This window comes from Drosophila sechellia, chromosome 2L (genome assembly GCF_004382195.2).
Source record: "Drosophila sechellia strain sech25 chromosome 2L, ASM438219v1, whole genome shotgun sequence".
In the NCBI taxonomy this organism is placed as follows: domain Eukaryota; kingdom Metazoa; phylum Arthropoda; class Insecta; order Diptera; family Drosophilidae; genus Drosophila; species Drosophila sechellia.
The window spans coordinates 6998619-7016123 of record NC_045949.1 but is presented as its reverse complement, the minus strand read 5'-3'; the positions used below and the strand labels follow the sequence as shown (position 1 = coordinate 7016123).

The 17505-nt window shown below is 40.7% G+C and overlaps 1 protein-coding gene across 4 annotated transcripts in view; it reads left to right on the top strand.

The window, feature by feature from the left end:
• The window catches only part of LOC6611500, a 58751-nt gene that overhangs the window by 13906 nt on the left and 27340 nt on the right, over positions 1–17505 (top strand). The window contains exon 1 of one of the 4 annotated variants that reach the window (XM_002036005.2): positions 9691–10968. The exons of 2 other annotated variants lie outside the window; for them this stretch is intronic. In XM_002036005.2, the coding sequence (XP_002036041.1) occupies positions 10312–10968 (657 nt within the window). In that variant the 5' untranslated portion in view covers positions 9691–10311. Of the gene's footprint in view, positions 1–9690; positions 10969–17505 lie in introns of those variants that run through there. One more of the 4 variants, XM_032724804.1, reaches the window with a different exon arrangement.

Genomic DNA, 17505 nt, shown 5'->3' with positions numbered 1-17505 from the left:
AACAAAAATATGAGGGTGAGACTTTTGGGGTGGCAGTTTTGTCCAAATTTTTTGTGGGGGAATTTTCGCCCTCAACCTCTTAGAAATTCAGAATCGCAGCTTCCTCACGTTGTGTGCGTTATTTTTTGTGGGTTTGTCGGACCAGAGTATGATGACTTTATCAAGAGGATTGAGTTCTGATGGAAACTGGACTGAAGAAACTAGTATATATTTCGCATTTTTTGCCATTTCGTTTGATGTCTGTTCAAGTTAGAGCAGTGATTAACCCCCTGGAACTGGTGTCCATCTACATTGCATACGATGGTTGTAAGGGGTCCTTCCCCTGATTGTTGTTTGAATGCAGCAAAACTAATTATACAAATATGTAGATATGGAATATTAAAAGACCAGAATTGCTTATAGCTACAAAGAAACATAGAATGCATATTTTAAAGTCTATTTTATTCTTATAGTTCTAAGAATTCTATTCCATTTAATTCAAGGGAATCCGACTCTTCGCATGCTTTTCGAAATGCGAATTTTCATGGCTTAGATTTTGTTTTTGCCCAAGTGCAATTCAGTTGCTGGCCTCCACTTCTGCTGCCACCTCAATTTCCACAACTGCCATTCCGAACTGCCATATATTCACGAAATGGGTCTAGTGCATGCTGAGCAGCCTTCGTCCTTCTCGTCCTTCGTCCTTGGCGCTGGGGCTTCACCTCACTCCGTTTCACTCTGTTCCATTCGCTTTTCTCTGCGTGTTTGCAGGCAAACAAATAGAAAGCGGCGCCCGCTGTTTGTCGCCATATGCTCCGCTTGCTGGGGGATTGACACACGCCCAAGGGGGGAGGGGTAGGGTCTTCCTGAGGGGCATGCTGCAGTTCCACATTCGAGTAGCAGCTGCTGCACTGGCTGCCCGAAATTGAGTTTTTGGCCACGACTTGGATTTATTTGCATAGCCGGCGCAAACATTTTAAAGCTTCCACAGGAATGTTTAGTCGACAAGTTGAGTGAGTCCTGTGAGCATGGGCACTGCGGAAAATAGGGACACTTGAACATGCCGTACATTCTTATTTTATTATTTGTTTAAATCGTTTTCAATGCCAATTTGGAAATAACTACATGATTCTGTTTTCTAAGGACCTTTTATGTCTTAGTTGGCTGATTTAGAAACATGATCCTTGAAATTTTCTAGCCGTGGATGTTGGAGCGTAAGCCGTTTGCTGCGGCTTATAAGCTCAGCACTCCCGTGTCCCGAGAGTGCGTGCTCGTAGTCCTTGGTCCTTGGTGGTCCATCTAATCCTCGAATGCTGACCATCCGAGGAAGCCGGAGCTGATGTGTAAATGCCGTCATAATGCTCGTACCGACGTCAGCTTGACAGCTTTTCCCAGCCCCGAATTGTAGGCGTGGCACGTGTCTGACCAAAGGATCAGAAGACTCGCAAAAGAAGGGGAGGGGGCAGGGGCAGGAGCAGGTGTGCTTGGAGCCGTACACACACATACACACAGACAGACAATAGTCATCATAGCAGCTTATTAGTATGCGGCTGTGCTCGCCTTTCGTTGCCAAAGAATGGGGTTTTCCAGCCTCCCAGTGCACGAGTGTATGTGTTCGTGCATTTCCCCGCGTGGAAATGCCGGTTCGTGTCTTGATTCAGTTTGTCTTAATTAATTTCCAAAACCATTTGCTGGGGGGAAATCCCAAAAGAGTGTTCCAAATTAACCTCTACATGCGTTGCTGCCTGTGATTGTTTTTAATCTCCGATTGTTGGTAGCTCAGGAATTCACTTAATATGGGCAATGTTGTAGCGAATATTGGGCAATTAATTAGTTTGGTTGAAATTATGGATTATATACACGCATTCCAAATAGAAAAATGTGTTTAAATTGTTTTTTAAGGATTTCTTAATGGCTTTGTAGGCACCAATTTAAGATACTCGCCCTTTTATCGACATTTATACGTGCAGTTTATCCGGAAGCCACAAAAACCCACAGACCAATTGCCAGATGCAGGCATTCGTAAAAAAATAGGACAGCGCACGAGAAAAACCCGCAGGTCGCACTTTGCTGTTTGGATTTCGCAGAATTCGCAATTTTTGATTACATTTCAATCTCATCCAGCCACGGTTTTCGTGGCTGGATATCTGAAAAACATAGAACACGCTCTTGAAAAGTATGTGCAACGGCACCGATTTGTGCGAAAAGCGTTTTCCTGGGTGGTGGGTGACTGCAAGGGGGCGTGGTCGGAGGTCGAGGGGGAAAAGCCACGCGGAAAAATGCAGCTAGGAAATATGTATCAAAATTAAATTGCAATTGAAAACGCAATCACATTTTCAGAGGGAACGAAAAATTGAGCTGAAATGTTGTTATTTCGCAAGTGATTTTAATGCAGTGACTGTTGCTGCAGTTGTGATTGCAAGTTGATTTGTAACTTGATTTATTCAATTTGTTGCCCGAGCGTGGAAAAATATTTTCCAGCTTTCGGTTTCGGCCATTCCCGGTTATCATTTCGATTGGTTATTCAGTCGGGAGCTGCTTAATCTGAAACAGGGACATGCTGGGCGAGAAAATCCTATGCCACACACGCCACATTGGGGAACTGAATTTCCCGACTTGATTATGTTGCCATTGGATGGAAGGGTGATATCTGATGTGTGATTGATGCCCATGTGGCTATGTTTGCTTTAGGATCGATGCTATTTTCGGGACGAAATTCTGGGAAAAATTAAACAGGGAGTGTGAGTGGAATTTACCAAATACATAGAGTTCTTTTTTGGAAACAATTATTACAATAGTCTTTATGTGTTGGATATAGGTTGATTTAAATTCACAGAGCTTGGTTCTCTAAGCCATATCCTCTAACCCCATTCATAAACCATTTTAATTAGTTCAGATCCCTTGATGCGCTCTCATTTCGTTCTTCCGTCTCTCTGGCACATCTTATGAATGCGCATTTTCCTTCCTTTTTCCGCCATTTCCCAGCTCAGCTGAACTCACGTAATCAAGCCGCTCATTTCCCCAGTCACTAGTAACAAATCCTTCAGCTGACATTTCCCTTTTAAAACTGCTTAACTTACTGCTTCGGTTACGGACTGTAGTAGTTGCACTGCGCCCGTTGTCCCCCATTTTCCTCTCGGTTTTCCCCAATTTTCCCACTGGTGGGTCTCCCAGCATAACAGCTCATTAATCAACTGGCGTTGGAGTTGCTCGTGTTGACGTGCACCTCGAAAATGTCACTTTCTTGGGCGGGGAAATTTCCAACACCTACCCGCCATTGGTGAAACTTTGGTTTTTGGTTGATTAATTGTTTAGTTAGTGATTAGGGAAAATGGTGACCGCAGCTGGTCAAAAGCAGGGAGCCTTTAAGGTTGATTCCAATTAAAAACGTTGGGGAAACGCTAGGAAAACGCGCGCAAGATAAGGCACACGCGATTTTAGCAGCGCTCGCGTTTTTGCTTCGCGGTCTCGTTGAAAACCGTCAACAAGGTTTATTGCCACTTCAGTTATGGGTTTTTTCTCTGTCTTACCCGATCATCTTTTATTTCTTTATTTTTTTAAATTTTGTTATGCCCCAACAAACACTTTAGCACCCGCTTTTTCGCCTCTTGTGGAAATGCAGCTTGCAATTTTCATCTTGCCTTGCAATTTAACCTCGTTTCTCCTCGTTCACCTCATTGAGTCCTTTTTCAAGAACAATTCCTTTCACGTACGAGTGTGTGTGCGTGTTTTTTTCTAGTGCATTTTTTTTTTTGCATCTGACTGGTGTCTTAGTTTTCATCACCATCACCATGATCAGAATGGAAAGCGTCATCGTAAAGACTCGCTGCCTCATGGCAGAATTTAGCCACCCACAATTTTCCTTTTCTAGTCTTCGTGTCTCTATTCTCACCAAAAATTTTAGTGCTGAATTTTTCAGTGGTTTTCAGTTCATGTTTGAATAAGTTTTACTACTTCGTTTTAAGCACTTATTATCCCATTTTTTTTATATCACATATTTAGGTTTGCATCAGTTGCACGTTGTAAGTTTTGTAAACTGTATTTGCATTGTGCTTAGTCCGCAAGTAAAACTTATATCCAAACTCCAATTTCTTAAGTTTCCGTTCCTGTTAGCGTTATTTGAAGCCAAACTTTGTATAAAAGTTGAATAAAAATTCCTCTTTCAACTCGCATCATATTAAATAATTTTTACTTTCACTTTCTTACGGCTGTCGTACAGTTTCCCCAACCGAGCAAAAACACATTCATGTCTGCTCATGTTGAGCGTAAGAAAAGTTTTTCACACAATTAAGTTGAGCAAAATGCTGCGGCAGACTCAAAAATTGAAAGAAGTCCTCGCAAGGACCTCAAAATTCTTCTGCAGCTGCTGCTCCCGACATTTGTTGTTCGGGATCAACCAGAATGGAAATAAAACTTGTCTTTCAGAATTTGTTTTGTAAGTTTTAATATTGTTTATGCAAAGTTCAGTGAGGTGTTGCTTAAAGGTGTGCTTGTAAACTACATTCAAAATGTAAACAAACATACTTAAAATATTACGGCCACATTTTGTGTAAATATGAAAAAATAATAAGACTATTTCTTTAGGAATATCCACAATTCATTTTTATTTCACATAAATCTTCCAGGAAATCAAAACAACACAGCTAACTATGTTTAGAAATCATCTCGAGGGTTAAAATCTCTGCCACTTTATAAAACTACGTACTCAGCTTGACCGATCGGATCCTCCATTTAAGTTTCGTTTAATTTCATTTTAAATGCACTCGAAACGATTAGGAAAATATATTCGACCTCTCTTCAAGCACTCGAGCGTTTTGTTCTGTTATCGCCGACGTGAAATCATCGTATCGTAAAAGTACAAAATGGTAACCAAAAGGTTCGGGAACCAGTGAAAACCAAAATGACTTGGCCGAAATGGCATTGTTATTTGTGGGTTTGGCTGTTTACATTGATTGCTGGCCGAGATACAAAAGCGAGAACGAACGAGTTTTAGTGCCACACTATTGTACATAATGCATATATTTGTGGCCTTTGTTGCTTTGTATCCTGTGAGGCAGGAATAGGAATAGTATAGGAGCAATCCTACCTGAGAACCGGACCCAGCAGCTCGCCAAGAGGTCCATTGTGTCAGGTCAGGCATCAACGTTAATCCAATTAGTTAGACAATACCCTTTGGGATGCGCTCCTAGGTATTGGCATTGGGATCACGGGTCTCGTGCGGATCGAATTTTGTGAATACGCCCACGTCAGCCGTCTAATCTCGCCCGCCATTTGTTGATGCACTTAATTAGATGGCCGGAGAATGAGGAACTGGAGGCCAACTGGGAGCATTTGGCTGGGAGCCTTTCAATTGCCGCTGCTTTGGCACGTCTGCAGTCGGTTGATTATAGAAATATGTCGAAAATATTCTTGAAACTTGGCTTTGACTAACACGGCGCACGTTGGCATCGTTAGGCCAGCCATTAACTGGAATTGGCTCAAATTGTTTATGGCCACAACAACCGTAAACACACAAAAGGACTCACCTACTACGGCGCCATAAAACGGCATTTATACTGCCTAGCAATTTACAATATTATTGGCTGATGAAGATAGTGGGATCAGCAACTACATTATTGGATTCTGTTGGCAAGAAGAAGCTGCCGAATTTAGGTTTAATAAATTGAGTTATTATAGATTATATTTTAAACTTCTTACTTTGCATGAGTTTAATTAAATTTAGTTATAAAACAAATTAACAATCTTTCCAAAAATAATTATGAGTAAACGCCCCCAGTTGCATTATTTCGCTTCACTATTGGCTACAGTTCTCTTCGAGTTCTATTACCCGGCAGACAGCGTTAAATTAACTTTTTCATCAGTTTCCTTCTGCCTCCTCTGTTTTCCCCATGATAGCTGCCTTTTCTATTTCTGTGATCCACACGCAACCTGCTCCCCAACGCCTTGTTTTCCCCCCACCCACTGGAAAATCTCCTCGGCTAATTGCAGCTTCGACGCCTTTCAACACGCTGCAAATGCCGCTTTAATAGCCACCCCGCTCTGGGGATTTCCCCCACTCATCGGGTTTCCCCTTAAACGCTTTCTGCTTCTTGGAGTATGCAAACTATGTCATTGGGTCTTCTGGTATTTTTTATTTTTTTTTTTTTTTGGGAATCGGAAAATCTCGGTGCGCTGCTGCACTTTCAGCTCGGGTTTGCTTTTAATGTATTTTCTTGTTAGCTATTTACATTTTCAGGCGCTGCATTTTCCATTGAAAATTGTTGCAGCTTCTTGGGAACGTGGCAGCTCGTTAAAGTCTGCATCTCCCCATATCCATTTTATCTCCGCTCACCTTTCACCTTTCTAACTCTGCCCCTAAATAAGGAGAATGGGCGTGGCAGATCAAGCGTGAAATTTATGCAAATTCTTCGTTTCGCTGACAACCGATTGTCTTCTTTTGTTAATGGTAGAGTACATTTTTAAATTCATATAAATGTTGCTTGTTGCTTAAACATTTATTCTAGGAAGCTTGCATGTATGTAGTTTTTACTTTCTTTTAATTATTACAAATCTTTAATACTAATCAGAAGGGTAAATAATGGAAGCCACATCGATTTAAATATAATAAGCATAGCATTCTTATAGTAACGAATTAGTAAGCCATTATCACAAGTGAGTTCTTCTTCAAATAAACCATGACATTCTAACGTGTGTGTTTAACAACCCTACACTGCTGAAACGCACCGTTTTCATATGTCAGGCACTGACCTTTGACTACATGAACTTTCGGACGGCCTTCAGAAGAATAGCCAACGACAAACAGATGTCATTTGATGATGACAAATATTTGAATGCTGACTGGATGTGGCCCCTACCTTTCGCTGTCTACGAATCCGTCTCACTCTGTTGTCTGCTATCTCTGTCTTTGACCCCCGCGGGGCAACCGGAAATTGCGTTGCTCTTTAACTGGGGTTAGATACCCTTTTGTGTTTTTTTGGATAGGATTTTTGGCCTTGGGCCGTGGCAGTTTTATCTCGAGTCAATTTGCTTTTCCCCTCATCATTTTCGAGCTAAGCGGTTTAGGGCAATGAAAAGTTGTGCTGCCCCGGAAAATGCTGGAAAAGTGTCATAGATCAGCATTGTTGGTGGGCAAACTATTTTCAATAATTACCCGGAAGTGGCTGTCAGATAGTGAGAATCTCTATCGTATCTATACCCATCAGCAGGAGCTCCTCTCAATTAGGGGATGACTTTGTTCTCGATCTGGTTTCGATTTCAAATTGAGTTATTTCTCTCTCCGCGGCGCTGCCTTTCTATCAATTTCAAATTTGATTTTTATGATTTCGATGGCGTCTCATTTCTCATGCCTATCCTCGTTTGCGGTTCCCTGTGCCTCATTTGCATTTTGTATTGAATTCGATTTCATTTCTTTCGGCAGCTGCTGTCCCTGCGATTCCCCTCGCAATCCCAATCCAAATGGCAACTTAGGCAAATTGAATGCGGTAAATGTGAATCGGAATACAAAAAAGTGTGTAGCGGAGTAAAACAAAGCTAATGCCAAGGGCAATGTGGAAGAGCCGTCCTTCGGCGGAAAATGATTTCGCCAGCGATTTGATTTGGCTATAAATACGGCCCCCGATCCATTACACAATGTCCGCCACTGCTAATGGAACAGACTCTCCTTTTTCCTATGGGCTTTAATTTTCAGCCCGCCTGTCTACGTGGATTCATTTTAATTAGCGGCTACAACAAACATTAAATGAAAATGCAGTTGGCGCCTCGCCGTGAGAAAAACGGCAGCACGGCTAAGGCAAAAATAAAAGCTAAAGAACAGAAAGGGAGAAAGTAACATCAAAGCATTGAACTCGGAAATACTCTTTAAAATTTAAATAAGGGAAGGAATTGTTTACAAATTTGGCATAATTAAATAATTTTGTTATAGGATTATAGGATTCTTAATTACACCTTACATTGTTAAGAGATTAATCAGAGAAGTTTTCGATCAATGTTTTTGTAAAAAAACTACTTTTGTTTGAGTTTTTCAAATCTTTATCCTCAAAATGGTAACAGGTTAGGGTATTTAATATTAATAAAGTATAACAACTATGCGCCGGCTTTCACCAGGTTCCAAAGCACAAGAAATCGCCACACGAGGTCCGCTGTATAAATGGGGATTGGCATCCTCGCCTGGGTGGGCTCCATGGCGATGTTGCTGCTGCTGGTGCTGCTGCCACTGCTGTATGTGCAACATAATAATTTGTAAACATTTATCAATTATGCAGCAACTGCAGGAGCGGAGCATCAACAGTAATACCATTCTCCCCTCCACCGAAACGCTGCCACGTGCGCACAAAGTTCTTCTAGCCGTGGCCAACTGGCCACATAAATTTCCCCACCAGCCACCAACGCCACTCAGCGGGGCGCCTCGGCACACTGAGAAAAAATTGAGATACCATGAAGTAATCCAATATGTTAAAAATTCAGAGACAAATTAAGAGACATTTTTAAAGACCCCAAGATTAAAATTTTTGGTCCTTAATCTAGTCTGCACTTAATAAATATTTCATCGCTTCAAGGCTATGCATATGATATAGAATTTTTTCAGTGCAGATGAGCGGAAAGTTATCAGAAAAGGCAATAGTGGGCTGCACATTCCAGGGGCGTTTTCGGCTTTGACTTTGGCGGTTTTCTGGCCTGGGCGTTGATTCGCCTGACCAAACATGCAATTAAGTACAAGTGGGCAACACCTCTGCCTGGGCCACATCGTCATCATCGTGATGCTCCTGGGGTATGGGTGGACAGTTGGGCAGGTGAGTTCAGAGGATTATAATGCGTGCCCGCAGCTCGCCAACTGGAATGCCCTTGCGGAGTCCATCAATCATCCAGCAGGCCCACTTGCTGACACCAACAACTGCGAAAAGTGCATCACACAATGGGTGGGTCATCATCAACGTGACCGAGACCTAATCCCAGGCATCTGCCAAAGCGGCAGGTGCCAGAATCCCCGAGAGCCGGAGTGCCAAGTGCCTAGAGCCAAGTCCCCGTCCCCTGGGTGTTCCAAGATCCCGACGAGGAGCTATCATGCTGGGTGACAATGGCATGTCTGAGCTAATTCCTGTGAATTATGGTGCGTGCTAAAGGCCACGAAATATCTTAGGAATTGTTGGTAGTGCGGTGAGTGGCATGTAACAGATTCCCCCACATTATTCAAGAGGATAACATAAAATTTAAATATTTAAAAATTTAGAAAATATCGCCAAGAGCCCATTTCATTAGTCAATATTTCGTAAATATATTATAATTAGTTTCGTGTTATGTGCAGCAAGTTGAGCTGATTGCACTTTAATGGTTGCACCTACAGCGCTGGGAAATTTAATTTGCGATGCACATCAAAGATTTCCCCAGAAGCCATTAAAACCCGCTGCTCAAGAATGTTAATCTTCCGAAGAGAACTAGTTCGGTGCAATTGAATTAGTTGAACAAACAATCAAAAGTGCAATTTTCCAGCGTGGAATCTCCAGCAATAGCAGCATGTTGCAGAGGCAGTAGCAACATGCTGCCAGGTGCTGCTGCACCACACACACACACGTGCCCAGAGCGTCAGCTGTTTTCTGTTTACAATCCACAACAGTGAGGGGAAATGTTGCCAATGTAAAGGCCGGCGCAACATTGTTGCGGGCATTTTCTCGTTTTTCGAAAATTTTCAGCATTCAACGGTCTATCACTCTGGCCGTCGGTTCGTTCGCCATCTGAAGTGTGTCGCTTGCGTGTCTGCGTGTATCAGCACATGTATTTGTATCTGCGTCCGTGAGTGCGTCTGCTGTATCCGAGTACCCGAATCTTTGTATCTTTGTGGATTGTGAAATGGCCAACAGGCAGCACGCGTGTTTCTAAGTTTTTCCCAACAATTTCTTGAACTTGCTCCAGAAAAAAAAGACTTGGCATTTGGCAATCAATTGTTTGTCTAGCCGATTTCCTCGGCGTCTGTGTGTTGGTATTCTCTTGGCCTCCTATTAAAACCAAATGATTCAAAAAGCGGCTTTTTTCATTCACAAAAAATGCGTGACACACTTTTCGGTTAGCTTATGATTTATGCCACGCTTGTCACATTAACAACAACCGCAAAATGTTTTAAACAAGCCACGAAAATCTCCGAGATTCCGTGGAAATATTTCAACATTTTTCAAAAGATTTGTGAAGTGAAGCATAGAAAACATTACAAAAAGTGTACAGCAATTAATTACAGAACCCCTAATTAATTAAAATTGAACTAAAAGCAAATGGAATTGTAAAGCGCAGTATAAAATAGGGTAAAAAGTATACGGCAATTAATAAAGAGAGAAGTGTCTAAACAAAATGCAGCTAAATACCCTGCAGCTTGCCTTGATTTTCCTGAGTTTTGTTCGCCTGGAGGCGCAGGCTAATGTTCAGAATAATGGCGGGCAGAAGGTGTTGCCTGATGACTTCAGACGAGAACGTGATAAAAGTTCAGCCAGAACGCGCCGGAATCCGCAGGAGGATTTGCGCTTGAGACACGAGCAGCATCATCTGCGCCTGCAGCAACATAATATGGCGTGGGAGCTGGAGTTGCAGCGACAGCTGCAGCAACATCTGCAGGAGAAGCAATCGCAGCAGTCGGAGCAGAGCCGGCCGGTGCGTCATCATCAGCATAAATCTCACACCAAGGAGCTGGCCAAGAAGCCCATTAGACGGGCATCGAGTTTCGGCGATGACAAGGCCAAGATGGTGCAGAAACGCAGACTACACTACAACGAGTACGATAACGAAGATCTCGAGCTGCACACCATCGAAACCGGCGATCAGGGGACCTTCTCCCCGCGGCAGTGGCAGCAAATCGAGATTGCCCATCGGCGGCAGAAGGAGCAACATCAATTGCAGTTCCTGGCGCAACGACAACAGCAGCGACAACTGCTGACAACGACAACAGCAATGGCAATGGCAACAACGTCGAAAACAACGGAACCCAATGATGCCAAATCGGAGGATAATGATGTGAGTGAATCCAAGGGGATTCGATTTAATGGGTTGGACACAGAGCAGGAAGTATTTTGGCCAGAGATTCTGGGGAATCTCGGTGTGCTTGGCATACTTGGAATTTCCGATATCTTTTGTGTTCTCGTACATTTGTTTTGTTACTGCAGATGTTTTGGGCTTCTGGTCTCACAATTTTAATTCCCAGTAAGCTTTACTTCCATCTTCTGCTATTTATTGCCTTTACTTCCTCATATTTAAATAAATGAAGATTATAAATTGTAGTTCCGTTAAATGTAATACAAATAAGATTTAATATTTTAAATAAAACTACTATAATAAATCAATGCTAATTGATAGCAACGTGCATTCAATTTAAATTAATTGCAAACTCAGCGTTCGAGATCAATCAATTAGAACTCTAATTAGGCAATGCAGAACTACGGCTTTATTTCTATGATTTTATTCTCTGTCCATGCAAATAAAACAACAATTTTTGTATAATTTGATTAGTGGCAAATGCAATAAATCGCTTTGCTGACAGCTGACCAATCAGATTGACATTAAAAAGCTTTGACAAGAATTTGTACTTACATATGCACATTTGTAATAGTTTTAAATTTGACAAGCGGTTTGCACTTTTCATTTCAATTAGATTACCTCAATTCGAGATTCCTCACCCTCATTTCATTTCACTTATTTTCTTTCTTTGTACTTGTGCCCGCAGAATTTGCTACTTGGCATACAAATTAATTTGTTTTAATTGCGAGTGCTCGGCACGTTCCTTTCAGATCTTTTCGAGCCGATTAGGCTGTTTTTTTGTGATTATTAATTGCTCTGGGTAATTGTTCAGATTCAATTGAGATTTATGCGATCGAATGTTCTGGCAACGCAAAGCCTTTACCAATTAAATGCCCATTAATTGCAAAATGCATATGATCTGGAAATCATACTCCACTCCCCCAACAAAGTTAATGTTGATTATCTCAGAGGTGTCGAAATGTTCATTGAGTTGAAAATGTAGAAATGGCAACATTTAAAAAATATTTTTCGCAGTCGCGAAGATTCTAGAATATTTAAGAACTGAACTTGAAAACAGCATACAAATTAAGTTTAATTTAAGCAAAGAGTATGGCATTTAACGCTCTCATTTATCACAACAATATGATTTATGCAACATTGTTGTTTAAACATAAATTTGAACTAAAAACATGTACCATCTTAACAACAAAAATGGGTGCTATAATCTCATAATAAATTTATCCTAATATACTACTTTTATCCGAATTTTAATTCATGATTAATCTATTATCTGCATCAACGACAACTGCATGACCATAAATTAGTAAAATTTTTCGAGAGATATACAATCGAAATTATCAGCATATTATTTTGAATTTATCGTTTTTGGTTCGCTTAGCTTTACCACTTTAAATTAGATTCTTTTTCTGAATTTCCCCGGCTGTATTAACGATGTGCTAACTTACATTTGGGTCATAAACAATTATTGCATCTAATTATAACAGCGAGTATGGGACTTCTTTTATCTCCGACTTCTCGATTTCTTGGCCTCTCTAAAGTGCATAGATATACTCGTCGGTACTTCACTCCGTCTTCTATATATTTTCCGCTTTTCCCTGTTCTGCCACCCACTTTTATTTGGCGCCTTTGGCTTAAACAGCCAGCAGTCAGTTTTATTTGCTTTTCAAATCGTTTCCCAACACTTTCACTTCTCCAACGTATTCCCATTTCCCTGCCACTTTTCCGTTTCCCCTCGCCTTTCCTGTATGGTTGCTGCAACTTTTGCAATCAGTCTATTAGCTCGAATTCGTTCTGCTTCACTGGTAGCACACAACCCACCCCACCCACGTCCCACCACTGCTACCCCCCACCCCCGGATTTTCCACCCGCCCTGCTCCACCCAGCGGATTTTCCTCGGGAGCCACTTCAAACATTTTGGCGGGCGTAAACAAACGCAGCTGCAGCTTCTGTGGGGAAAATTGAAGGCACTGCCTCTTGCACATTCAATTAATTCAAAGCATTAAAACAATTAAACGTTTGTGGCTTCATTGACTTGGCCGCCCCTGCCACGCCCCCGTTTGCTAAATGCAGGCCCCCACGCGCCCCCTTCCCCACGCTTTGTGACCCAATTTTCACACAAATTAGTGCAGCTAATTTTTAATGATGATTTTTTTTTCGGTTCAGCCACTTTACTTGGCATTTTTCATAATTTCCACTACAAGTGCTCATTTTTCTGCTCCATAATACTTTATTTTTAGAAAAATTATTATGTGGACACCCCTTCTTTAGAGAAACACTTTTTTGGCCGACAAGTGCAGTTGAAAAAAACATGGAAAAACACGGAAAAATTGCTCCATTTTTTGGTAATTTGATGGAAATTTTTGAAGTGTAAATGAAAGTAAAGAAAGGAGGTCAATTCCCATTGTAACAATTTGTTAGGATGAAGTGGCATGGATTCCCAAGCGCCATGCGTTTTAACTCATTTGCACCTAATTGTCATGCAAAAGAGAGCGAAAAAAAGCAAAATGAAAATGAGAAAACTGGAACAAAAATAAAATTCCAAGCCGGCAGGAGAATTGCCAGCAATTGAAAAAAAAAACCTTTCAAGATAGTATCCATTGTGCAGGAAACGAAAGAAAATCCGACCACCAAAATCCCTCCCAATTTTTTTCAACACGAAAGTTGTTGACTTAATCTGCATTTTGTTAGCATTGCACGCTTTTCACATTTTCATTCAGCTGGTCAGCAAAAAGCATGGCTAAAGCAATGAATGAAAATTCAGCATGACTCCACTCCTGTGTCAAGATTATCCCGAAGGGGAAAAGCCAAAGAAAGAGACTGAGACGCAGTGTCCAAAAGTATTTGGATATAAACAATTCCAGTATTCTTGCATTTTCTATACTAAGATGGAAAGATCTCAAACGGATTTGTTTGCGAGACTGTCGTAAACAAATATTCATTCAATAGTTTAAAAACAACATTTGATATGAGCATGTAGTTTATATAATAGTGCTTATATATATATGTCCTTTATAGAAGTCCTAACATTAGATTTATTTATTGGATAACTTTTTGGAATGGAATTTAATGTTGTATAAAACAGACCCCGTTCTTTCTCAAGCTCAGCAGATCGTATATCATCCTTTGAGTGGGAAAGTTTTAGCATCCCTTGTTTTTGAGGAACGGCATCCCATTGTAGTCCTGCAAATTCATTGTCACCTTAAACACAACAAAGAACCCTCTTCGTTTTTTGCCTGCATTCTGCCTTTTATTAAATAGTCGGTTTGTTTTTTTGCGGCGCCTCATTTCGCACATTTTCCCCTTTTTCCCCACCATTGTGTTGTGTTCAGCTGTCCAGCTTTTCAGCGACTAAACAAAGCGAGGCCGCATTTCCCAACCCCTATACCCTATATACGCATTTTCCAGCATTTTTCCTTTTTAGCATGGCACTAGTTTCGCACAGGTTTTTCCTCTGCAGCTCCTTCTTTCCCATTTATGCAGTTCGTTTTTTAGTACAACAGTGCTGTTTTCCTCTTTCGTAGGCGCTTTTCCTTAATTTTTTTCCTACAGTTCCTCAACCAATTTGTGTGTTAGCATTGTAAATTGCATTTGTTTTTTGTCCCCTTTTTATTTTACATTATTTGGCTTTTTACTTCTTGTGTCTACAGCAGCCTGCATATTTCCCTATTTATTTTACTAGATGTCCGTTCTGCGTGCACTGTGAAAATAAAGTGTACTTAAGTAGTGTTTATACAAACCAATAAAATCAAGTTCATTTGACACTTTCTTTTCTATAAATAGGTTGAAAACAGTACATTTTCTATCCTAATTTACTTTTTTCTCCCACGGTTCCATTTTCCCTTGGGATGTATATCGTTATTTGTATTTTGTCATCATTGCCCGCTTCTTTTTGGCCCCCACCGAATTTTCCATTTTACCCTCTGGTGTCCCTTGTGTCGCTTTAAGCGCTTTTATTACCCGCAATTTGCGCTTTTTCACTTTTAGTTTTAATTAACTAAAAATTTGTGCGACGGCCACGCCCACCGCACCGTCGCTTTCCCACAAAAATTTCGCCCGCGGCCTCAGCAACTTAGCAACGTACCTCCGACTCCGCATTTCCTTTTTCCTTTTTGATTTTCCGTTTTTCATTTTTCTTGTTTCGTGCTTGGCATGAGCAGAATAAAATTTTTGTTTTTCGCTATTTTATTTGGCGTTCCCGTTTTTTTTTTTTTTTTCATTCATTTTTGCTATTTTTCTCACTGCGCCCGCTTTGCATTTAATTTGTGTTTATGTTTTCCTCACAATTTTTGTGCCATATTCTGTTGGTTTATTTTCTGGCACGCTTTTGTGTATTTTTTAGGTTTGCTCACAATTTTAATTATTTGCCAGTTGAGAAGGGGAAGTCCTGTTCGGTTGAGTTGCTTGTATTTATTGTGGAAGGGCTTCAAACTGTCTGGCCTGAAGGAGTCTGCCCCCTGCCCCGCCCACTGTGCATTTCCCTATTTATTTTCTCAACGTTCAGAAGCCAATGATGGCAAAAATTGTTTGCACTGCTTTTGTTTAGAATGCAAAGTCATTGGATTCACACGCAGACTACAGTGCATCCTGGGATAATGCGATAATACCCACTGAAAATTGCATGAAATTTGAAAGATTGATTGCAAGGCAAATGCAAATTAGGTAACACATTCGAGTACATCGTTGGTGCTTCACACTCACTCTGGTCAGCCATGCTCACATAGTATCTCGTCGGCTTGTGGCTTTAATTAAACTGAACTGAACTTTCCGACACTTTGTTAAGACAAACAACAGCCATTGGAGGTTATACTTATATATCTCTCCCCGAGGCCTTTGTTCTGCAAAACTAATTAAACATTGGAAGTGCCTCAACGCCATGGCTCCAAATGTATCCATGTATCCCCTTTAGTTCCTACTACTATTAATTTATTTTAAATCGTTTTGGTTGTTCTCGGTTTTTTACACCGCTTTCTTCTACTCCAATTACTGTGTGTCCCGTCTTCTGCTCTCGTGGACTTCTGGTGATTGATGACTCCTCTGAATTGGAGGTAACTTCATTTTGATTGCCTTGTCGAATTTGAGCGGCACCACTGACACATCATTTGTTTGGTGCTGTTTTGTTTTGCCGCAATTTCAATACGAGCAGCGAGAAGTCGCCCCAATGCGATTGGCTTTTCAATTTTTGCCCCAAAAAGATATAATACTCGCTTTTCTTTACTCTCCCGTGCGGGATTGGGCCATTAATCACGTTGGAGTCGCCTCGAATGTTGGTGGTCTTGACGTTTGCAACTCGCTTTGTAGGCCTTTCTTTGCTTTCGTTGGCAACAAACACACACACAAATTTGTTACGGTCCCCGCACCAATTGATTTGTGTTTACACATCTAAGACATCATCAAAATGTTGTTCAATAGCGGGGGATAGGGTGGAAATAATTGTATAATTTTTTGTATAAATACAGCCATTGTTCGACCTCAAATGCGGTGACATCGGATAAAGGGATTTAGAAATGAAGAAGATTAATGGAAATGGCCCCTCTTCAGCTTGAAAGGGGAGAGTTTAAAACATGTAAATTGAGAAATTATACAAATTAAATAATAAAATTAACAATAAAGAGCAAATCATTAATCAAAATTTATTTAATATTTGTAGGAAATTACGGCAAACAATATTTATTTAGTAAACATTTATATTATGCAAATTTCTAAAGGTTTGTGATAATGTTACTATATCAGTGAATGCTTATTTATATTATTCATAGGACTTACAAAACTTCTTTATCATCAGGATTTGTTTATAAATACATACACAGATATGTACATATGTATACCTACAGATATAAATATGATTATTCGATCTGTGTTGTTTTTCCCTTCTTGTTTACCTTAATTTGTAAATTCCACCTTGAATCGAATAAGTTCCATTTGCATTGACTGAAGTTCATCGACCCAATGTCCACCTGCACTCACGTTTTTCCCTTCCTGCACTTTTACGTTACTGCAGCAGCTGTTTCCAAGTGCAAGTGCCACTTTTTACTTGCAATAAACACTCGAGGTGAAAACCAATTGTACGGCTCTGGAAATAGTAAACAAAGAATTCTGACCGAGTAAGCAATGGCTAGAAAGAAATCCGAGCAAGCAATCGAAAAACCCCAAGTAAAAAGAATAGAATTTTTCCACACCAAAAGTGGAAAGCCTGAAAGGTCGAGCAAGACCAAAGGAAAAACTTCACCCAAAAAAAGCTATGGGAAATTGTTTGGCAAGCTATTAAATATGCCTAGCTGACGATGGCTCTTTGAATGTTCCAATCGAGTGCAAATGTCTCAATCGCCCAGCAAAAGTTAATGAAGCCCAACAATGTGCATGTCGAGCAACCAAACGAACCCAAACGAACCAAACGAGAATCGAGACATCATTCATCGCCGAGGGTTCTCCGATTCTTCTGGTTGAGGAGACACATCCCGGAGAAAAATCAAACAATTTTCCGAGCCAGCCCATGCAAATTTGAAAAAGGTAGCTGAG